At 45.3% G+C, this 23,850-nt stretch overlaps 1 protein-coding gene across 1 annotated transcript; it reads right to left on the bottom strand.

Annotated features, from left to right (window-relative positions):
• Positions 1–504: 504 nt before the first annotated feature.
• LOC115059034 (wiskott-Aldrich syndrome protein family member 3) lies at positions 505–22,040 on the bottom strand. Its single transcript, XM_029526623.1, has 11 exons — positions 21,923–22,040; positions 10,423–10,567; positions 8,780–8,914; positions 6,181–6,334; positions 5,294–5,411; positions 4,155–4,223; positions 3,170–3,214; positions 2,593–2,726; positions 2,014–2,316; positions 966–1,381; positions 505–662 (listed from the first exon to the last, which is right to left on the bottom strand). Exons 2-11 carry the CDS (start codon positions 10,553–10,555, stop codon positions 505–507), a joined length of 1,665 nt encoding a protein of 554 aa, XP_029382483.1. The 5' UTR covers positions 10,556–10,567; positions 21,923–22,040.
• Positions 22,041–23,850: the final 1,810 nt, after the last annotated feature.

Raw genomic sequence — 23,850 nt, 5'->3', positions numbered from 1 at the left:
GTTAAAATTGCACTATAATTTTATTTATTTTTTTGTGCTATACCGTTTTTGTAAACACAACGCCCCCCCTCGCTCACCTGGGAGGGGGGGCCCACCTACGTACAGTTTAAGAGCCTGGAATATTGCTAATAATTATCACTCCAATATTTGGCGAGGGACGAGTTGGTGCGTTTGTTTTTCACAGCTGAGTGTTAGCGGGTAAAAAAAGAGCGGACGGGGCGAGAGGGTGTCGAGATGGTGCGAATGTAAGCGTGTGCATGTGTGTGTTTAAGCACGCCATTTGCCCCGGGTGGTAAGACACAGAAACCTCTACATCAGTTCAGGAAGTAGGCGTTGTCGGGGGCAACCAGGCAACGGGCGATCTGGAGTCTGCACATCAACGTATGTCTACGCGTTTTCTTTTTGTTTGTAATGAACTAATCACACACCTTCATGTTTCTCCCCCTTCACCTTCCACTCATCACCACCCACCAAGCCCACCCCCCATTCTTTTTTTTTAAACTCTTAGTCAGACCACTCGTTTTCGTCGAGCTCGGAGTCGTCGTCGGACTCGCTGTACTCCACCGCGATGCGGCGCGACAGGATGGTGGCCACGTCGTTGCCCACGGGCTCCCTCTTCGCCTCCTGCTCCCTCTGCTCCTGCACCTTCCTCAGCTGGATACCTGGAGGGAATAAGGGAGGAAGGAAGGGTGTAGGGAGGTGGGGACCAGAAATTTAGTGCCCCATTCCAGATCAGGTGTTATATTTGGTCAGTCTGGTTCACGTACTGCTCGGAAAATTATATTTAATCTTAAGAATGTATGAGAGCCAAAAACATATTGGTGAGCCAATCAGAACAGAGGCTCTAAACCTCTGTCCTGATTGGCCAGAAATCTCAGATTAGCCAAAATGGAACCTTTAAAATCATAAGAAAAGCACTTTGATGCATATTGACCTTAAGCATACCGACCTTATTGCACTCTTACCTCTACGTATGGCGGCCAGCAGGTCTGAGCGGGCGTCGCTCATCGGGATCATCCCCAACATGGTGGACTTCCTGGTTTGGGGTGCCACATCCACGGCCGACTGGCCCACGGCAGCGTGGGGTGGGGATGGGTGGGCCTGGTGGCCGGCTGGGGCTCCGGGTGGAGGAGGAGGAGGGGCAGCGGGGGGCGCGCCCGAGGGTGGGTGGGAGGGAGACGGCACGTAGTTGGCCGGGGGAGGAGGAGGGGAGGGGGAGTAAGGGCGGGAGAGGGCGGAGGAGGCGGGGGGCACAGCAGAGGCGGCGGCGGAGGGTGGGGCTGTGGTGGAGTCGAAGGCCGTCTGTGCAGAAGGGATGGTGGGAGGAGGTGGGGGAGGGGCAGGTGGGATATAGTACTCTGGGATGGTTGAAGGCTGCCCGCTAAAAATAAGAAATGAAAAGGATAATAATCAGATTTACATATTGCTTCTTAAAAATAACGACACGTTTTGGCTCTAGAGATTCAAAGAGATAAATTTATATCTCATCTTACTCATAGGAAGGAAAAAGAACAATACCAAACCATTATTTTAAAATTTGATGCCTGGCTGCAAATCCAGAGACAGATTTTCCAACACGAGGTGCAATAAAAGGCCAACTACCTTTTTATTGTGCAGGATAAAGTTAATTGGGCCTTGATCGATAAATTCATACTGTCTGCAGGTTCCAGCGTGGAGCCATAAAGCATGACGAGTACTTCACGGGTCTCATATCACATCATCTGTATGAGTGTCAGGTCCAGAGGAAGTCGCGGAGAGACATTTTGCAAAGGTGAGACGACTCCATCTTAAAATTCATAGCAGGACTCAGTCGACATTCAGCCGGCCTTTATAGTTTGAGCATTATCTTTAACTTCAGCCGAGCAAAACTGCAGCCGGACTAAAACCAGCAATCAGGCAGATGTTAGACCCGAAGCAATTACAACAGGGCGGCAAACCTGAAATGCCGTTGATCAGCCAGCCACTGAGAGATTTTCTGGTGCACAGAATATGATGCTGTAGCTGTGAACCTACCCGTGTCCGGCCCGGTAATCCTTCACCGACTGCTGCCTTGGCCCGTTGACCGTTGGATCTCCACCAGGCGGGACCCCGTGTCCGGAGGGGGTCCTGCCCAAGGACGCCACGTGTCTCCCTGCCCCTGCGGCCCCTCCAGCCCCCGGAGGCTGGTTGGCTGGCCTGAGGCCCCGATCTAGTGACTGGGTCTGGGCTGCGGCGGTGAGGTGCTCCCTGCCGTGGTGGTCAGCAGAGTGGGCGGTGCTGGGGGCCTGGGTGGAGGGGTGGTTGGGGCTAGCTGGGTAGGAGTCAGACGCCATTGATCTGTCGGAGGGGAAAGTGAGCGGGCGGTGGCTTTAGGGACGTATTGCATGGAATATAGGTTACTATGGCAAAAGTAAGCAAACTATTGTGTTTAGATATTTGATTTTTTTATTGAAACTGTCGAAAGAAAAAGTAAAATTCATTTGAATTATTAAGGAACCCGCTGTAATCAGCCTTTGCCAGCAGATGGAGGCACAGAGCTTTAAATAAAAGACACAGGTGTGTCCTGAAAAGTGTCTGAATGTGGTGATATCTCAAGCTGACAGATATTTGTACCTGCTGTCAGGGGACAGGGAGCCTTCGGAGGACATGCCGTGGTAAGGAGACGGCGTGAGCCGGGCGTCTGGTCTGAACTCTTTGTCGTAGGCCAGGACGTTCCACTCCTGACGCCGGTTACGAGCCTTACGCACCTTCAGAGACACAGCGGCATGAGTGAGACGTTTCCGTTAGACTGAGAGGAGTTATGGAGAATTAGCACAGCAGTGCGGGAACGGCTTCTATAAATATTAACTGAAGATAGTTTGGGAGCGATGAAGACATTCAGCTTTACTTATTAAAAGCTGCTTTCACTGCAATTAGCTGAAGTTTAGAACAAACATATATAAGAAAAAGAAAATGGATTTTAAATGTACATCAAACACACAAAGCCAATCAAATACAATTTATTCATTTTGCTAAATGAACTCAGGATATTAAGTATTGATGTTTTTTATTTTTCTGCATCATTAAATCTTTATATTTGTACGGTAACATCAATTATTCCTCGTCCATTTGTCTTTGTGAAGCAGTTTAGAGTTTGAATTAGGTTTTAAATACAGTTTCTGAATGAGTGAATTTAAAGATCATGACAAACCTTCTTCACCTCTCTGCTCGGGTCCTCAACCTGTCTCTGCTGCTCCTGGAGACAGAGAGAGAGACAGAGAGAGAGAGAGACAGAGAGAGACAGAGAGAGAGAGAGAGAGAGAGAGAGAGACAGAGAGAGAGACAGAGACAGAGAGAGAGAGAGAGAGAGACAGAGAGAGAGAGAGAGAGAGAGAGAGAGAGACAGAGAGAGAGAGAGAGAGAGACAGACAGAGAGAGAGACAGAGAGAGACACAGAGAGAGAGAGAGAGAGAGAGAGAGAGACAGAGAGAGACAGAGAGAGAGAGAGAGAGAGAGAGAGAGACAGAGACAGAGACAGAGAGAGAGAGAGAGAGAGAGGACAGAGACAGAGACAGATAGAGAGAGAGAGACAGAGACAGAGAGAGACACAGAGAGAGAGAGAGGAGTGGAGGGAAACTCAGCCATCGATTATTGATTTCTGTCGTGCAGGGGGGGAAATAAAAGTGCAGAACCCCATCACCAGCTCCTTCACCATGGGGTAAACTCACTCAGAGCCTACCCCACCCACACACACACACACACACACACACACACACCACCTGGTCTCTATTAGGCAACATAACACACTCTAGTCAACAACTGACAATAGAGGCAGAACGTCTGAGCACACAGGACGGAAAACAAACCAAACCAAGCAACAGAGGGTTGGACACAGGGTGAGGTGGCAAGCTAACGCAACGTAACGCACATGGACACACAAGCAGAAGGGAGGGAGTGTGTGTGTGTGTGTGTGTGTGTGTGTGTGTGTGTGTTTGTGTGTTGTGTGTTTGTGTGCCTTTGCCCAAAAATAGCCACTGACTTGTGTTTTGTGTGTTTGCCTCCATATCTCTACATGTGTGTCTGTGTGTGTCTTACCCATGTTGGTACATTCCTGTACAACAGGTGAGTGTGCAATGTGAGTTAGTGGGGAGGGGGTGGGGCAGGATGGGGCAGGTTAAGGGTCGGGGTTGTCTTACAGAGATGGACAGGGGGCTCCTGGGTGGGGCCTGTCTGGAGTGGGGCCTGTCGGGGTGGGCCGGACAGCCCTACGGAAACATGGGAGAAAGACAAGCTGGTGTGTTAGACTGAGGAGGAGGAGGAGGAGGAAGGGGGGGCTGTGGTTTTAAAGGCCGGTGACGCTATAGAGCGAATAGAAAGAAGGAAGGAGGAGGAGGAGGAGGGAGAGAAGGAGGATCCATCCTCCGGCGGCTGAGCCTCCTCCGATATTCAAACCTGTTACGTCTACAGAACGAAAACTAGTTTCTCTGTAACAGGGATTTTTTTTCCAGGTTGACGGGAGGAAACAGAAAAATGTGAGCAATATTAAATATAAATCCAACAGAAATACTGACAAAGAGCAGCAAACACATACAGCAGCAACTGTTCAGGGTTTGGAAGCAGAGGAGCGTATCATCATCATTATCATTATTATTATTATTATTATTATTATTATTATTATTGGAGGGGAAGACTCCTCCAACACGTTTAATTAGTTTATCATTTCGGTCCAGATGATTCAAACGTTCCGTGATATTCTGATTATTCTTCTTTTTCTTCATCATTCATTTGATTTAGTATTTTTGGTGAAATTTGGGCGTATTGTCTTTGTAATATCAGAATATCCGGTCTGAACACCAACACACTTTTATTAAACTCACAGCAGGACAGATACAGCGATTTTACGTTCGACTGTGTTCGACTGTGATCATTAGATTCAGTCTCTCAAAGAGCGAGATTGTCCTTTTACTTTTGTCCAAAGATGTTGCCATAACTTTGAAAGCCTCATTTCATTAGCGTGATTAGGACTTGATGTGTAATCTGTAAAAAGCAGTTTTCCTTTCCCTCATTGGAAAATGAGCCAGCCCAGCTGCTGCAGCGATAACCCATTACACCACAAAGCGAAGCCAAATGGTGAATACAGCAAATAGAAATGTATCAAATGAAATAACAACAACAAAAACAAAAAACTGATTAGCAAAATTAAAGCAGATGATGGATTTCTTCGGTTCGGTTCGGTCGTATTACACACATCCAACTCAAAGCACGTGCACGCCACAAGCCCAGGTCGTACAAAAAAATGGACTCCACAAACAAACGCACAACCACACAACCACACCTTCTGCCGTCTCTTCTCCTTGCGTTTGTCCTCGGTGGCCTGCAGCATCTTCTCCTTCCACAGGTTGAAGAAGTAAGAGGGGTCGGTGTAGAACTTCAGCGCATCCTTCTTGTCGTCCCTGACAGTCAGAGAAAAATAAAAAGACATTTTTATTTCTGTATTTATCTGATTAAAGGAGATATATTAAAAAAAAAAAGGATGAGATGATGACAAAAAGTTGGGATTTGAGTTGATGTGATGGGTGAGAGGACGTAAAAGAGAAAATGGCGTGAGAGCGCTTAACAGCAGATGTAACAAAACGCCCGGACTAATTTATTCAATAGCTAATGAACCCAGATAATTAGCAGGCTAATCTTTGAGTCAACACAAAAATTATACTAATTTAATCACCACAGGGATGTTGCTGGTATCCAGACAACAGAGAATGAATTAGAATACAGCCAACAACTGTGGTTTGTTGTTATTTATGTAGTATTAAAGAGGACTTGTCTCTTCATATTCTCGGATAAAAAGGTAATAAATGGCCACAATAGTAGTAAAATTAAGTTGTCACACATTTAACAAGCATAAATTCTAATCCGAAGCCACACAGTTTAAAGTTAACGGCGCTGAATGTTTAATGAGCTTGATGACATCCTAAAAATATTTTTGAAAATAATTTTGAAAATAATTGAAGCATTATTTTCTACTTTGTTTTCTCTCATCGTGGGAGTTTGTCGTCAAAGCTTGGACTGCTTCTTATGACTGAAAGCTTACTTCTCTTTTGTATGCAACTGTAATTAATGTGAATGAAATGAAATCACTGCAGGTGATTTGTACCACAGTTATCCTGAATTAATCAGTGCTCTCTCAGCCAATGGGGTGCATCGATGACAGTAATTGCTGACCTATAGGGGCTGAGGATGTTGAGCGGCGGCGGTTTGTCGCAGCGATGGTACATCTCCACCACCGGGTTGGGGACGGAGGTCCTCGACACCACCTGCTGGTCCTGGATGGTGCTGCTCTTGAAGGCCTTCCTCATGTTGATGTCCTGCAGGGAGACTAAAGGAAGACAGTATTTCTGTAAACATTCGCACCAAACAGGCAAAAAAAAAAAAAAAAATTCATCCGCCGCGCATCCTTAATGGTGTTTGACAATGTAATCCCCCCAAAAAACAGCTGTTTTAACTCTTGAAGTGTCGGATTAGCAGCTAAATCCTGAACGCAGCACGGCGCCATCCTCTGCCCTCTTGTGCCAGCTTTGCGAGCATCCTTTATCGGTGCTGTTCGTGGTAATACAACACCAAAGCATCCTGGGACACGGCGGCTGAGCCACCAAATTTAGATTCCATCATAATGAAACGGCCAGACGAAAGACAATTAAATAAAAACAGCACTTCTGCCAGCTCTGATTTGGATGCTTCTCTAATAAAATTTGGATAATGAACATGAGAGGAATATTTCATTTCATTTTGGAGCAAAAATACAGTTAAAATTGGATTTTCTTCCTATTTTCTGAGACCCTTTTCTCTTTTTACTCCTCTTTCGCCCCCAGTGCAACACAAGCAAATTTAATGATTAATTATGTCCTGAAGACTTAATTTGCCTCCCACTCCCGCCCGCCCTCGACATCCAAAACAAATAAAACAGCATGTGTTGTTTGCTGCCGATGTAGAAGCCATTAAACACAGTTTAGAGCGCTCACACACCCTCGATGACGCTGCGGTTTGTGTGGCGGGGATGCTGTGATTTATGGGTTTTATGGATTTTGTTGAAAAGCATTCTGGGAGTGCGGTGAAAAAGGGCAGGGAGGGAGCGGCTGAAGTACAGCAGAAGTGTGAAATTAAGACAGAAAAGAAAAACAAACAAACACTTCATTACTAAATAATTACAGGGGAACAAATGGGCAAAAAATCGTTCTTTTATTTTACAAGAAATCCTGTTTTTAAATGAGCACAAAAAAATATATCACAGGAAATAAAAACACGGCTTCATGTGCTCATAAATCCCCGAGATAACGGCGTCTACAGCTGTGCACAGACACACACACACACACACACACACAGGGTGATAATAGGACAGCAGGGACAGATTAGTCTTGGAGCTTGTTGCATCAGTTTAACAAGCATTTCACACATACACACAGTCTCACACACACACAATGCAGCTGTAAAGGAGTGTGTTGCAGATATAAGGAAGTTGTGTTTCTGTGTGTGCGTGCGTGTGGGCTGTTGGTCTTCATCAAGTCTGTGTGCGTTCTGTGGCATGTATGGCTGGATGATACTGTGATTTGTGCACATATGGGGGTGTGTATGTGTGAGACACAGAGGAAACACTACATGTATGTGTGTCAATCCCTTAACCCCAGAAGAGATTTAACACAGCTGCAATGCTATCCAGGATCTACCAGATGGCTACACACACACACACACTCACACAGACACACACACACACAGTGCACATCAGCCGTATATATAATAAGGTTAAATCACGTCAGTGTGAGATGTGTCCAGAACAGTAGGTGTCTGTTAGCATCACTGTACGTGTGTGTGTGTGTGTGTGTGTGTCTGTGCCGCTTGTGTAGTCAGCGCACACTCCTGTCTGCTCAGTGTTTGATCATTCCCTCCAAAGCTTCTGTCCCCACGGCCAAATGAATAATCCACAAAACTAGCAGCTAATGCAACTTTCATTCAGAAATCTTCAAAGAGACATCCAGCTCTCTCTCTCTCTCTCTCTCTCTCTCTCTCACACACACACTTTTTAAGAACACACTCCACTTTTCTCACCGCACACACACACTTGCCCACTTTATCTCCACCAGCTCCTTGTGTTTGGGCTCTAATCTGTTCATCTTCGTCTCTGCACATTTACATTCACACAAATATGTTGACGTCCTCTGATGACCAGATTAATGTCAGAAATTAAAGTGGCCCAGCTTTCTCCTCATCAACAGTTTAACGTCTGGAGGGATCTGCAGCATCTTTTTTAGTAAATACGAGTAGATTTATGAAGCCGACGAAACACCCCCCCTCCCCGATGGAAGGAGGAGAACTGAGAGAGATGAACGAGTGAATGTGTGGTCGGAAATGGAGGACAAACGAAAGGTTCGTGTGTAGAAGGAAAGAGGAGGAACGGAGACGGAGAGAGGAAAGAGATGAAAGAGCTGGAGGAGGAGGAGACAAAGGACTGCTGAGCTTTTCCTTTTCATCCTCATCTACGCTGCTGTCTGATGCTGCCTGAGCTCAGCGTGCTGCAGAATGACTAGGCAGGATCAGGGAGAGAGAGGGGGGAGACGGTGGGGGGGTGGGGGGGGGGGGGGGGCAGACTGAGAGAGAGACGTAATGAAGCAGAGAAACAAAAAGAAGTAGAAGAAAAAAAAAAAAATGAGTTGTGTGTTTTATTTCCCTCCGGGACCGAGCTGAGTCAAAGGATCATTCATAAATTTATCACCTGATCAGAACGTCTGATGAAGATCACAAACGCACACAGACACACACGGACACACACCTTCCTCCACGGTGGAGTCCAGCTGGGTGACTTTCACAGCGAGCTGGTCGACTCTCTCCTGCAGGCTGCTCATCCTCAGGTAGAAACTGTTGGCTTCATTAAACAGCTCTCCGAAGATGTCCTCTGCATGTCGACCTGCACGGACACACACAGACACACACACACACACACAAGTCTGTTATTGTCACTTTCATGCTGGGACAGTTAACAGCACACATTCATACATTCACCTCGAGCAGCTGAGCTCAGGAAGATTTTACTCACATGAACAAGGTTGTGGTAAAACTGTGTGTTTATTTTTTTAAGAGCACAAACTGTCCGCGGAACAAATATATGGAGAACATTTCCTTCCTCAAAACGCCAACAATTACTGTCATTATTCATCATTCTGTCTGTAGATGACACTCAAAGAACAATTAGATCAACTTAAAGTGAATCTTTTCCTTTCAGAAGCCGACAGGAGCCTCACGTGGACATCACTGCGTGAAGAAGAACTGAAATTTGATGATGAAAGCAGCTGTTGGCCACCTCTTTAAAAATCTGTTTTAATATCAATGTTCACTTCAGCTGATACATTATTTCCACGTCGCCAAGATCTCTGTTTGCAGGGACGTGAGTCAAACAGCAGAATAACGGCTTTCACTTGGAAAAAACATTGATATTTCTCTCCTGGGGAGGTCAAACAGGGTTTCATGTGGGCTGACTTATTCTCAGCGTGTCACAGCCCAAATTAAATAAAGAAAGAAAACCAAAGCAGGACTGAGCAGAGATGTTCCTCCTCTGGCTGTCCCAGCAGCTCAGGCCTCCCCCCCTGCTGTGCACCTGTCGGACAAAATCTATCTGTTTTTAAATGTATTTAGTGCGGCCTTTTCCAAACCAAATGAAACGCACACAAACACCAGCCGCACACCCTCGACACTTCTGCGTCGCTCTTCCCACAGCGTGACAGATGGAGCAGAGGCGCACTGAGCTGTCGCCCGATTCAATCTCTCTCTGATCTCCTTCTTCAAAACACATTTGGCAACGTGTTTGTGTGTTATTGCGTCAATAAAATTTAACATACAGTTCATCCTTTTCCAAACCCCCCCCACCCCCCAAACACCCAGACAGCTTCACTGATGTCCATCAAATCAGCACAAGCATGATGCCTCTGCAGGAACATCACTCTGAATTCGATAAAACTCAAAAGGGAGACGCGTTCAGACATCGAGACCTCCTGAGTTTCCGTGGACTGAGTTGTAACAACCATCTTCCAGAGTCTCAGTTGTAAACGCAGATGTCTCTCCATGTTGACTGGAAGCAAACGTCAGCTAAATTAAGACTGAATGTTTTACATTTGCGTTGTCATCAACAGCAGCTCAGACTTGTTGGCATTTAGCCAACCGCTGCCTCACTGTCACTAACAGGATGCATTCAAATGTAATTTGAACAACAAGCTAAGCTAAGCTAAAGCTAAACAAACAAGCTAAGCTAAAGACTTCCAATGCAGCGGCTCAGCACAGGACGTGTGTGCACTAAAAAAAGCTACTGAAGGAGGAAAATAAGATATAATAATATGAACAAGAATGTTTCAAATAAAAGTAGATTTTTTTTATGTCCACCTTCAAAATAAAAAAGTAATTGGCCGTCATTCACACACTCACTCAGGCTGCCCAGCTGTTTGATGATGGCCGCCAGGGTGCTGTTGGTGACACACTCCAGCTCGCTGGTCACCCCGTCCGGCAGCGCCCCGCGGCACAGGTGCCTGGGCTCGATGTTCCTCTTCACCAACGGCATGCTGGTCTACGCCTGAGGAACCAACACAGGGAAGAGAAGGGAGGGGGGGGGTTAGTTTATGAGGAGGAGCCATCATGAGTTCTGCTGTACACATTCTCACATCCGTTCACACTGTGCGGCTCATTATTTAAACTCTCTGCTGGAAAATAAGTACATTAGCAACGTTAGAGCTCCGAGCTGATGGTACGAGACAAAGCAAACAAGCAAACAGGCTGGTGGAGTCCTGATGTGGATGACAGTGTCGTGCCCGCCGCGGGGCGCAGTCGCTCATCACGCTGCTTAGCATCAGTGAGGATGGGATGAGCCAAGAGCCAAATGAGCCGGAAAGAAGTTTCCAAATGGTGCCAACGAGCCGCAACTGTAGCCACAGAGACCCCGAGGGACAGAAAAAGAGAGAGAGATTTATAAAGTGGTCAGAGGAGGAAGGAGAGCTCCATCCATCTGCCACATCAGGTGAAGTATCTATCAACTTTTTTCCTTCCTGACAGGTTTTTGTTCTGAAATGTGAATCTATTGATCTGTGTCTGATTTTTAATATGAACGTTTACACCATATGGATTAAAGTGCAGCATTTTCAGTTGAACTATTAAACTTTTAGATCAAATTGTACAACTTTTGTATGTACAAGTTGTGCATGTTTGTATGTTGGAATTTTAAAATGTTAAATGACTTTTTTTTTTTTTTTTTCGTAGGAAGAAGCAGGAGCGGTAAAACAGAGAGGAAGAGGACCAGATAATATTAGACAACAAGGGAGAAAAATCAAACAGCAGAGGATAAAAGTAAATTCAACATTCTCTGTAACTGTCGTCATTCATTTCTGAAGTTTGAAGCAAATCACTGTGACACACAAAGAGAAGGCATGCAGGGAGGAATTGGATAAAAGTGAGCGAGAGGAAGCTGCTCTCAGTTTGGAGTCGACTAGCTATGTGGGACACATTTGTTATTTTTGGGCCATGATTTTGTGTGAGTGTGTGTGTGTGTGTGTGTGTGTGTGTGTTGCCAGGTCAGCGCTCTGGAAACGTACCATCCTCACACTCTCTCCCACGCTTCTAATATAATCACTGGCACAGCTAATATTTCCGGGATGAGAGAAATGAAGCCGAGACAAAAGGAGGTAAACAAAAACACACAACTCAGCTCCCCGCCTGAATGTGTCTGTGCGTGCGTGTGCGATTGTGCCTAAACACAGAGTTATGATAAAAGACACCTTCTACCTGACTGACGACGCACACACTGAGTGTGTGAATGTTTGTGTAATTTGTTTGTGCAGACTGAACCACACGTGCCAGCTCCAATAAGAAGTGACTCGTTCGTCCTCCTTACGTCTCTCTCTCCCGCTGCTCCTCCCTCTAACAGCTCCTGACATCCAATTACACAAACCACCTCAGATTGTGTCCTAAGAGTGCGATCCAGCTTCTGTGTGTGTATCTCAATGTGAGTGTGTGTGAGTGAACACCCCCCCCCAACCCCCACATCCTCCAGCTGCTGTAAATAATCTAACACCACAACTGTTCAATAATACATACACACTCCTCAATAGCTGCTCTTCATCTCTCATTTGTCTCATCCTCCTTCTTCCTCCTCTCTCTCTTCCTCCTCCTCCTCCTCCCCCCTCCTCTCTCTCTTCCTCTTCCTTCCTCCTCTCTCTCTTCCTCCTCTTCCTTCCTCCTCCCTCTCTTCTTCCTCCTCCTCCTCTCTCTTCCTCCTCCTCCTCCTCCTCCTTCTCTTCCTCCTCCTCCTCTCTCTCTTCCTCCTCCTCCTCCTCCTCCTTCTCTTCCTCCTCCTCCTCTCTCTCTTCCTCCTCCTCCTCCTCCTTCTTCTCTTCCTCCTCCTCCTCTCTCTCTTCCTCTTCCCCCTCCTCTCTCTTCCTCCCCCTCCTCCCTCTCCTCCCTCTCCTCCTGTTCTAGACCTTCTCTCCATGTCTGCTCGGTTTCATTAATAAATCAGTGAGGGAGAAGATCTGACCCTCTGACTCCCTCAGCACCAACCCATCACTGTGTGGGTATTCCCCATCTCTGCACAGATCTGAGTGTGTGCTCAGTGAAAGATAACGCTGGGGATTGTGTGTCTGTGTGTGCGGGAGAGGGTGGTGAGCTGTTGAAGGCACTTAGTCTGGGTTTATGATGTAGGTTGACACGCATGAAGTGATGCGGAGCCTCCCTGTTTTCAGACACACACGCTGACTGCATTTTGACCCAAAGGCACTTAGTCTTTTCACACAGGCTCATTGAGGACAGCTGCAGGGTAAAGCCACGTCAGTCTGGTGTGCTACACCTCCACACAAAGGAATAATAATAAAAAAAAAACACCTCCATTTCATAAAAACCCCGATCCTGGTCCTGGTCCTGGTCCTGCTTAGTCCTGCGTCTGGATACTTCTGCTACATTACGCACAGAGAAGTCCCTGCTCTCCATTTGGCAGAATGTCTCTCCATCGCTCCCTTCACACTCAGTCTGGCTCTAACATGGCTGTTAAACTCGGACTGTATGGACGTGGACATATTTAAGGTTTCTGCTGCTCTTAAAGAAAACAATGGCCCCCTCTGGATAACAAACATATGATTGATGACGCTGCAGTTGGTTTCATTAAAGGTTTCTTCAAATTTAAAACAGACTTGACGTGTTTCAGGACTGTTTGGAATGGGTTCACACTATCTCAGGCGCTTGACGACTTTTTCGAGGACACTAAGGGAAGGAGAAAATTAACGAGAAATGAAGGAGGGGGAGAAGTGTGTCGTGGAGCCATGGGAACGTTGTCATGGCAACGCACAGAGGAATCAGCTCCGCTGCTCAAAAGTGGAACTCGGCGTGACTCTGAAAATAGTATGAAAGAGACGGAGAGGAGACGAGGGAGTGAGAAGGAGGGGACAGAGGATGGACAACCCTCTCCGAGTCCGACACCTGTATTTATACAACGGGGAGAGAAAAAGCAACACAGGAAGTTTGTCTAACGGTTAAACTCTGAGGCCACGTTCATGTGGTGGAGGAGAGCTCCGTCTTCATGGTGCAAACTGTTTAAAGCCGGTTAAAGACCAGACACCAACAGAATCTTGATGTTGGGACTTCAGCGATGGGAAGCTGACACCCTGACAAAACTAAAGTTCACCTCCTTCGCTTTGGTGGCTCTGGGTATAATTACAGTTGTAATCAGATAAGACTTGATCCTCCTGATCCAAAGCTGACTGCAGCCTGTTTGCAGGGAGGTGCTGAGCTGTTGGACCAAACCCCCCCCACCCCCAGTTCAGCTGCTGCACCCAAACTTCTCCCCGGGGAGCTCACCGAAACACTGTGTGGAGTCTGAGATGCAGTGACCTACTTCTGCTTTACATTTAACGCGTTCTGGAGCTCGAATAAAGCAGGAAGTGAATCATTTCTGACATTTCAGGTGAATTGTTTGATATGTATGGTGTTTTTAGGAGGCGGTATTAATTACCAAACTCCTCCTTCCTGCAGGCATTTGGGTTAATGCTATTACTGCGCCGTCTGCTCGGCCATTTACTGAAGTACACACAGACAGACACAGACAAACACACACACACACACAAACACACACCCCTCTCCTACTGTGCCACACTGAGCACAGTCTCAGTCTGTTCTGAGAAAGGTTAGCACCCCGCCCTCCACCCCATCACAGTCATCCCTCCTCTGCTCCATAGGAGGCACCGGGGTAATCACAGCTAATCATCGCTCTCCAGTAACTAACGGAAATGACAAGCCCTGATTCTTTATGATGATATAATTAGATGATATACCACGTGAGGGACCGAGTTGTATTCCCACTAACGCAACGGCTCACTGCTTCTGTACACTTAATGCAAATTGGCATGAAGACTAATATAGCTGACATAGATGCTGCAGAGTCCCTGCATGGCAGTGTGTGGACGGTCCACCTATTTGGACCGACCGTTTCTATTCTATTCCATATTCAGATTGCACATCCCTTCAAGAAGATCAGTAAGAATTATAACTTCTTAAATTCATGATATTAAATTTTTTAATATTCTCCATTTTGCATTTCCAATCATATCACCAGTGCACATACTTTCACAGTGAACGTGAGCTGCTGAGAGATGTGCTATAATTGACACTTTTAAGCTTTTATGCAAAAACAATAGCTGAATTTGCAGCAAGTGTCACAGCACACGCACACACACATACACACACACACACAAGAACCCTCTATTAAAGTTCTATTGTGCTGCTGCCTTTATTTCATTTACATGAGCAATGACCCAATAACACATAATTATACGTTTGTGCTTGCAGCTTCGCTCTGAGCATCCATAAGCTTTGATTCTTCGCTCACACAGCTGTGCTGAGTGCTAATTAGCGCACAGCACAGTGTTGAGCTATCAGAGCATTAGAGACAGTTCACAGGGATTTATGGATATTAGTCACTTATGTGACCTTTTCTCCAAAAGGTCCAAAGGTGGAGAATTTCTTTGCATTGGCGAAAAATTGGCTTTTCGTTGTTCATATCAAACATATGTGTAGCTTTTAGTTAAAAAAAGGTATATTTACTAACTAAAATGTTCCTCAAGGTTGCTTTTGCTGTTTTGTTCAACACATCCTACGTTACAGCTCATAGATAACTGGGAAAGTAGCTAGTTAAGCATCATTTCAAGTGCAGCTTAAATTCCCACAATCAGCAATCTGCATAGAAAAATACTACAAATCAGTTTTGAAGAAGACAGAATAGTTTATTTAATATCTAAAGATAATAATTTGAAATTATTTTGATTTCCCGCCCCTGAAACCAAAATAGTGTGCATAAAGGGTTTTTTCCCCTCATAGACTTCAGTTGGGTGCGTTTTTGCAAAACTAGAAATGCCAGAATATTTTAAAAGCCACAAGAAAATATTTAAATTCTCTCTCTTTTCTTTTTTTTGATGCTTCTCTTGCACCAAAGTTAAGACCAAGCAGGTTGAAATCCGTGTAAAGGAACAGGCAGCACTGTAAAGCCTGACAGACAGTCAGTGAAAACACAGCTATGAAAACAGGAAAGTGAGCCAACACAGCGACAAAGAGCTAATGTTTTAGTCTGAGTCAGGATTACTCTGGTTTTGCTCTGCAGGCCCGGGAAGCTCTCTGCTTGGGCCTGCGCCAAATGTCAGCTTGCAACCATCCCCCCCCCCGAATAAAAAAAAAAACAACAAGAAAGGCATCAGCGAATGGGAGCAGAACAAAGCTGTGCTGTTTGGGAATCGAACATTTCCAAAACGGCAGCCGTGTTGCGTTTGATGTCGCAGAAAAGCAGAACGCTTTGTTCAATGTTTCTGGAGCTGCACCAAAGAGGATTCCAGTGTAAAGCTTCATTTTAACACCCCCCCCCCCAAAAAAAAGGCAAAACGTAGACCCCCCTCCTGGCCTCCTTTCTCCTCCTCTTCCTCCATCCCAAACTCCCAGAATCCTTCATGCCTGCTCCTCGCTCCTGCGTCTCACCCTTTGATGTCTGTATTTGTTGATGCTCTTGGGTGAGGAGCCATTGTACAAAATGATCATAATTACCCCCCCCTCCCCGCCTTCCTCCCCACCTTTCTTCCTAATCCTCCCTAAAAACAAATTATGCAAAAACGGAGTGAGAGAGGAGAGGAGCCTCTTCTCTCTCTTGCAGACGCTTCAGTCGGCTGCACGGAGTTGTTGTCATGGTTTCCTTGAAAGTATTTTCATTTTTTTTTTGGCCGGATAATGAAGTGATCAGAGCCAGACTGAGAAGATCTCCCATCAGTTCATTGTCTGTAAGGGTGTGTGTGTGTGTGTGTGTGTGTGTGTGTGTGTGTGTGTGTGTGTGTGTGCAGATGAAGTGTTATGAAACAGCCACTTGAAGGGAAAGTGAATAAAACATGTGAGACAAAAAGAGCCACAAGCACAGTGACACACACACACACATACACACACACACACACACAGAAACAATGTTCGCAATTCATTAGTGCAATTTGTTTTTATCTGCTGACCCCCTCGCACCAAATTCTGCCTTAAGAACAGAATAAAAAAACACACACACACACACAGACCACTAATACTCGGGCCTTGTTCACGGTTACACTGGATCTGTTTGTGTCCCAGACAGAAGCACGGTGAGCTATCGTCCTCCTGGGACGAGGGTCGGTCTTTACTCCACTCTGAGACGTGTTGGACCATAAAACTGGATTTACTGGTGATTTTCTAAGCACCGTTTTTCAGCGCGGCCTTTGTATGAGCGCCAACTATTTCTCCTTCCAATCGGTTCTGTTAAATATCAGGCTTCGTCTCTGACCGCTCTCGTGCGTTTCTTGAACGATAAACTGAACGCATGAACTGGATAAGATCAGCCTTGCGTATCAGAAAGTGGCCATAAAGCCATTTTCCAGCAGCAGAGGAAGATTGACTGCGTTTTTTACAGCGTTACCTCAGTATTCACGGTAAATTGAAAACATGAAGTCAGAGATGGAGCTTTCATTACGTCGACCCTTTAACAGTGAACCGCCAGAGCTCATTTTCAGCCTCACAGCCCAAACAGAAGGAGCGTACGGCCCTTTAAAATGCCGCTACAGTATTCCTCCACCTTTTATTCCCATTAAAGACATTAAAAGGGGTCAGAGATGATGTTACAGATATTGAACATCTTCACGAAACTGCAGCTTCAGACAGGTCCATTTATGTTCCGGCCTCATGTGGTTAGTAAACAGGTCAGTTACTGAATGAAAACGTTTCTGAGCTGCATTCAGTCCTCTGCTCACTGTGTGTGTGTCTGTGTGTGTCTGTGTGTGTGGTTTTGCCGGATGACTTGTTGCGATCGTGCTGAGGCCGACACATTTAATAATGAGGGACGGGGTCACAGAGGGGGGGTTCTCGCCACACAGACACACACATTCACTCAAACTGGGTCTACTGGTGCAGGAGGGTGAGCGGACAGCAGGACAGGCCACATTAAAGCTGTCCCACATTTCCCTGCTCCCAGTTCCTGGACCGGCTCTGGTCAGGGACCCGATTGGTCCTCTGAGAGCAGTGACAGCGTTGCGATTACGTTAAGCTGCTACCTGCTGCTCATGGGAAATCTGATAAGACCCGAGGACACCTGCTGCCTAAAGTACTGCATGTTTTCTGACTTTTTCCGACCTCGTTCTAAGCAGCAGAGCTAAAAACGAATATCGTTCGTTTTCTCATTATAAAAAGATGAATCAAATAAAATAAATGTGGCATGACAGTGCAGGATAAATATTTAAACTGTTAAACTGATGAATTACCGGAGGGGAATGTGTGTTGTGTATTTGTGATGCCTTGAGGCAGCGCCACGTCTCCATCAGCTAAAGGAGACGTGGAGCCTCACAGAATTATCAGCTTCAACTCAAACAATGCCTGAACGGCTCGAGTCACTAATCAGGACCAGGACGGAGGACGACGCTCTGAATGCTGGTCTCCGGTCACAGGAAGTGAATCCCTGCTGTCTGCGGAGAGGCAGGAAGTTTCCATCAACACTTCTGTCTGCTCGCCACAGACCGGCTGAGCTGGTTTTATTTTAATGGCGTCTCTGAAGTTTAGAAGCAAAGATGATGCACTGACTCTTCTTCCAGCTATTTGATCTGGATTTGACCCGAAGTTTACTTTTAGGGCTGACGACTGTGTGACTGAATAATTAATATGAACAATTGATCTTGATATCTTGAACATTAAATCGCCTGATGATTGCCTAAAACTTATCAAATGTCTTAAACAGCTCAAAAATGATTTTGTGGCACAAACGGTTAGAACCAAACATGTTGAATTTAGAGTTACATGAGAGAAAATTAATCAACAGTAAATCACTTAATGAATCCCAACACATCTACTGCAGCCTTTCAAGAAGGCTGGATTAAAGTGGAACTTGATTTTCCTTAAATGGAGCAACTTCAAGATTGAAAAAAGAGCAGAGGAGGGTGAGATATTCTGACGTTCGGGTCAAAACATGTCAGTCAAACTCACCGTCCGAGTCGGTGACAGAGGTTTGCAGTCTCTAAACGCAAGCTGGGAAAAGGAGGACTAAAATGACTGAGGTGTAAAAGTCTGAATCTAGTTTCCTCCAACACCCAACGTTTTTTTTTATAAACTCAGTTTCAGCCAAAAACTTGAAATGAATGGATGAAAAATAAAACAACTTAAATCCTTTAAAGGTCGCATCAGTCAGAATTCACTCTTTACTGGACTCAAGAGCTGAAACTATTATTCAATTACTCAATTCATTATTGGACATTTCTCGCCCATTGTGCTAAATATTGAAATAATAATCACAGCTTAATTTGATTTATTTAAATGCTCTGATTAATTAATTAATATTTAAATAATTAATTCGACAGAGCCGAAGATGAATCTTCTGCTGGAATCATGTGACTGTCAGAAGAAACAGCCAGTTTTCTCTGCTGCGTCATCAGCGTTAGAGAGATAAATCAATAAATCAACTTTAATTTAAGAACTCTTGACCTTCTGACAAACAACATGATAGCAGACAGTCTCTGCTAACAAAATGACAACAGGTCTCTCTTTACAGGTGCAAAAGTTTGAACTGAATCCACTTTTTCTATCTGCAGCCACTCAAAACATCCAATTTGTCCCAAAATTAAACGCTCAAGTCGACATAAACTGTGTTCTGCATATTTAAAGTTTCTGTACACACATTTTAGTGTTTTTTTTTTTTTTTGAGGCTGTTCCATGTTGCTTTCAGCACATTCATCTCAGCAGAATCAGACTTTTCCCAAAGTGCATGCATACAGTACCTTCAGCTGTAACCATTTTTCTATAAGTACGCCATCCTTCAATAGACAGATCCCATTCAATGTGTTGGATGGTTATTCAAACTATGAATAGCCCCAGAGCGGATCTCTAAGTGGCCACATCACTCAGCCTGAGTGCACACTGAGGAGGCTGCAGTGCATCTTCGGAGTTAATTCGAACCATTAGCCACAGCAAGACGCACTCAACATGTGTTCGAAATCCGACAAGGCAAGAGATCTGTTTAAATAATACAATAAAATCCCACTTCCTTTCACCTGGAAACGTTTAGAGTGGCCAGATCTGGTTCAACAGATCTGGAGGCAGGAGGGAAACGGTCTGGAGAGTCAGAAACAGAACAAGCTCCTCTGGGAGGGGGAAACTGGAAACGTCCATGGGAGAGAAACGTGCATCTGGAAAACCTATAACGTCTCCAACCCGATGACGGCGAATCGCTCCTGAGATACAATTTACTGTGAGAACACGCCGCTCACCTCTGGAATCCTCATCCCTTAAATCTTAATACTCTGGCAGACCCAAACATACAACGGGGGTTGTTTTCAGGTTGGCAGCCCTCCATGTTTGAAATAATACAGTGGACATTTTATGTGTTTACTCCCCGAGTGATGAAACTCAAGACTAAACTTCAAGCAGAAGCATAAAACACTGAAGTTTTCCAGACAATTCTGTCAAATTTCTGCTTCAGTCGCTGCAGCAAAAATTCACATGGGTGCACGGAGGCTGTTGTTTTACAGCTGCCATCAATCTTTCCCCTCTGGTGTAAACAAATATTGAGTCAGAAAGACCCACAAAAGAACAAAAGCACTGAGGAGGGAAGCGAAAGGAAAAAACTGATCAAGTGGGTTCGTGTTCGTTCTGAAATGAAGGATCAAATGCTGCAGAACGTAAAAACCATCTTAAAGCTGAAGGCCACGAAGACCGAGCCGAAATGACGAGTCTGGCTTTGTGTCGCCGGCTGAGCTGATCGTCGCGTCGGCTTTTGTTGCTTTGATGAGACAAAAAACAATGAATAGAATACAAACTAAAATGATCCATCCCAAATATTCATCTGTTATTCTAACCAGGAATATTAAAGGACCTGTGCAGGCTTTTTGCTACATTAGCTTAGCTAGTTCAGATCTCAGTCCTGAAGTTATCACTGCTGCCCCCCCTGCACTGTGTTGAGGGTTGTAGTCAGAGATCTCTAAACGCAAAAGCCAACGAGGAATTCCTTTTTTGGAAAAATAGGATTTGTGCATCCAAAAAAAAAAAAACCCGGCCTGGAAAACCAGAACGGTGCCCTTTGTGCCCTCAGTGGAGAGTATGCCTTTGTCAACCAGCACAGCATCAGCTCCCCTTTGTCTCCGCTTCAACCTCTGAACTTAAAAAACTGTGTGTGCTTGGTTGTACGTCCATGTTGTGTTGTGTTGTGTTGCGTTGCGTTCCTATCTGAGCGTTTATGCCTATTTAGCGCTCAGCTTTCTTCGGACTCCTTCCTCAATAACTCGCTTACGTAAGGAATCAGCACAAGCTTGTTTGAGCAGCGTCACTTATGAATACAAGTACTGTGATATAACAGCAGACACACACACACACACACACACACACACAGAGGAAGCCTATTATCTAATCACTGTTCGTTCAGACTGGAGTCTAGACTTGAAGAGACTCGGTTGCTGTTTCCAGAGTTGGACCTTCTCAGGACAGAGTCTAAATCTTCCGACCTTCCATCCAGCTCTACAGCACCACGTAGTTTATATGTCAAAGTAAAACATAAAAGTAAAAACACAAAATGACTAACGAGCAGCTTCGACTTCCACGTGAAAAACACCCAAAGCTACAGTAGTAAGCAGATCAATCGACTGATCGATAGGATGAGAGACATTCTGTCAATCAGCGGTCACCGTCTGCACCAACTGGATTTAAAAAGAGTCAAAGAGTCTTCAGCAAAACACCCTACACTTCCCATGATGCACCTCTGCGCCTCATCCTTCCAAATACACACACACACACAAAAAAGAGAAGAAGCCGCAAACCTTCAAATGTGAGAGCAACATTTTTTAGTAAAAGTGATTTTTTCATCTGATCAGATCTGAAATTCAAACAGTTCACAGCGAGTCCACCTACAAGCTCCCTTCTGGCTTCAGGCCTTTAAAATGGAGGGGGGGGGGGGGCTGCAGGTGCAACAGGGGCAACACGAAGAATAAAACTAGATCAGTGTTGGAGATGAACAGAGATGATTTTAAAGCAGGAAAAATAAAAATGCATGATGCAGAGTGGATTCTTTTTTTTTCTGCCCCACAGCTCTGACACATTCGGCCAAATGGTGACATTTTGCAGCAGGAGTGCTGGAAGAGACACCTGACCGGTTACAGATGGAGGGGTGGGGGCAGGTGGTGTGTGTGTGTGTGTGTGTGTGTGTGGTTGGGGGGGTTGGGGGGGTAAAACCAGCAGGATTCGGCTGCAGATGAATGGGCTTTACTGAAAAAGCATGAAGGTGGGGGCTTTTTGTTTTTGCTGCGTTTGTGCGCGATGCAATTACAAAAAACAAACGCACCCTCTCTTCTCGTAGCGCCCCCCCCCCCCAAACAAAAATAAATACAATAAATAAACACACACACACACACACGTTCTGGTTTACCTGCTCTCACCTTCTTCTTCTTCTCGTTTATCTGAACGTCCCTCTTTCCGTTCCGTCTCTGCAGATCCGCATTTCAGTCCAGCTCGTCCATGTTCGCAGCTCCGAGGACCGGAACCGGGACCGGGACCGGATGGATGGCTGGATGGATGGACGGATGGAGGGACTGGTGGAGGGATGGATGGGTGGAGGAGGAAGAGGAGTGAAAGGCTTTGAAGAGAGGAAATCTGGGGCCCAGCTCGCCTCCCAGCTGCGTGGACCGGATTTATGTGGTTTCCACGGCAGCGTCCGCCGACACGAGCTGCGTCAGGCTGCCGCTTTTATACGCCGCCGGCTCTTCCGGCGAGCTGTTCACAAAATAAAATGCGAAGCAAGAAAATGAAGCTTTGCTGTGCAGAAATGAAAGAAAAAGCAGCATCAAAAGGGAATAGCATTCAATGGCGTTGCATATTTTGAAAGGTTAAAAACAAATAAATGCTCATTTTCACGTGAAATGAAACTTACTAAGTCTATTTATTCTATTTAACTTTTATTGATGGAAAAAAAGGCCGTGTCTCGGCTAAAGGTGGCCAACAACAACGATGGAATGTATTTTTAAACTTTAGGCACACTGAGATTTAATTTGAGGAGTCAGCTTTTCACAGCTTTTATATTGAAAGCTAAATGTCTCTACTTCCGGTGTGTGTCGCTAACTTGACGTCACACTCACGGCTGACACACACCACGGAGATGCAGCAAATCGCTGCGAGGACGCATGCGCGCCCGAAGCAGGCCGAGTCTTTCCGGTGATGGCCGAGACCACCACCCACCCGATCCGGCGGAATCCGGGAGCGGAGCGCCGCTCAGAGGAGGCCGAGCTGCTGCAAACCGGAGGATCGATTCCCTGTAATTAATGAACTGAGAGCCAAACGACTCATTACCTGATGTTTGTTTTATTTTTTTTCCCCAGCAGAGCCAAAAACTGCTGGAGTCATCCAACCTGTGTGATTAATATAAAGATATTAAAAATGACACTGCAGTTTTGGTTCAGACCGGAAATCTAACTGCAGGCTGAGCTTTTCAGAATGAGATATTCTTTATAAAGAATACAAAGCAAACGTGTGGAAGTAAATTCACTTTAAACAGCATCAAAGCCAAAAAAAAAAAAAGTTATTCACTGTAATAAAAATAAAAGATGCTGTCTAAATAATTATGATAAAAAAATTTTCTGCTCATTTCGGCCAATCAGATGGGTTTTATTTTCACTCATTGGACTTCATTGGACCTCATTAATCGGTCCAATCCTGCCATTTCCGGGTTTCTCCGCTTGATGCCGCTGACGTCACTCTCCTCAGGCCTGTCGCTGTCCGCGGTGCTGATCTCGGTGAGCCTAAAAAAGAGTGAGCGATCATCTGCATGTTTTTAATGCATTCCTTCAACACCCCACTGACAGAGCTGATATTTATAAGTTATATCACAGAAAATAACCGCGTTATGAAAGGAAAAAATAGTGCCTCTACATTTAGGGCTCCATTTCGGCTGATTTAGAGCTTTTTTGCATTAATAGTCTCCTTGAGTTCAGTTTTATTGATCAGCTGCTTCGATCCCTCCCTGTGGTGGAATTCCACCTCATGGCCACAGGAATATTAAACGCACACAGCGCGCAGCATGTTGTATGTATTGTTTGGGACAGTGCAGTCATTTTTAGTAGCTCCCTGATTCAGAATCAGATTTTGCGACGTGTGATAGAAATTTAGACTCATATAGAAAAGAAATAAAAATTGTGTGTCTCTTTTGTCATCTGTGCTACATTGAGGGGCTTCCAGGGATTTACTCTTATTAATTTATTATTGATTGTGGTTCGTGTGCTTTGGCTCACTCTGGTGTCTAATTTCTTCAGACACGTGAGGCTGCAGTTGTTGGACGTTGCCTGTGAATCGTAAAAACAGCCA

This window comes from Echeneis naucrates, chromosome 18 (genome assembly GCF_900963305.1).
Source record: "Echeneis naucrates chromosome 18, fEcheNa1.1, whole genome shotgun sequence".
Lineage (NCBI taxonomy): Eukaryota > Metazoa > Chordata > Actinopteri > Carangiformes > Echeneidae > Echeneis > Echeneis naucrates.
The sequence above is the reverse complement of the archived record's forward strand: the minus strand, read 5'-3'. Positions and strand labels throughout refer to the sequence as shown.

Coding starts and splice junctions, on each gene's coding strand:
- LOC115059034 (XM_029526623.1), bottom strand. CDS start 10,555: ATGCCGTTGGTGAAGAGGAACATCGAGCCCAGGCACCTGTGCCGCGGG. Junction 3,215..4,154: donor GGAGCCCCCTGTCCATCTCT/GTAAGACAACCC, acceptor CTCTGTCTCCAG/GAGCAGCAGAGACAGGTTGA. Junction 1,382..2,013: donor GATTACCGGGCCGGACACGG/GTAGGTTCACAG, acceptor TCTTATTTTTAG/CGGGCAGCCTTCAACCATCC.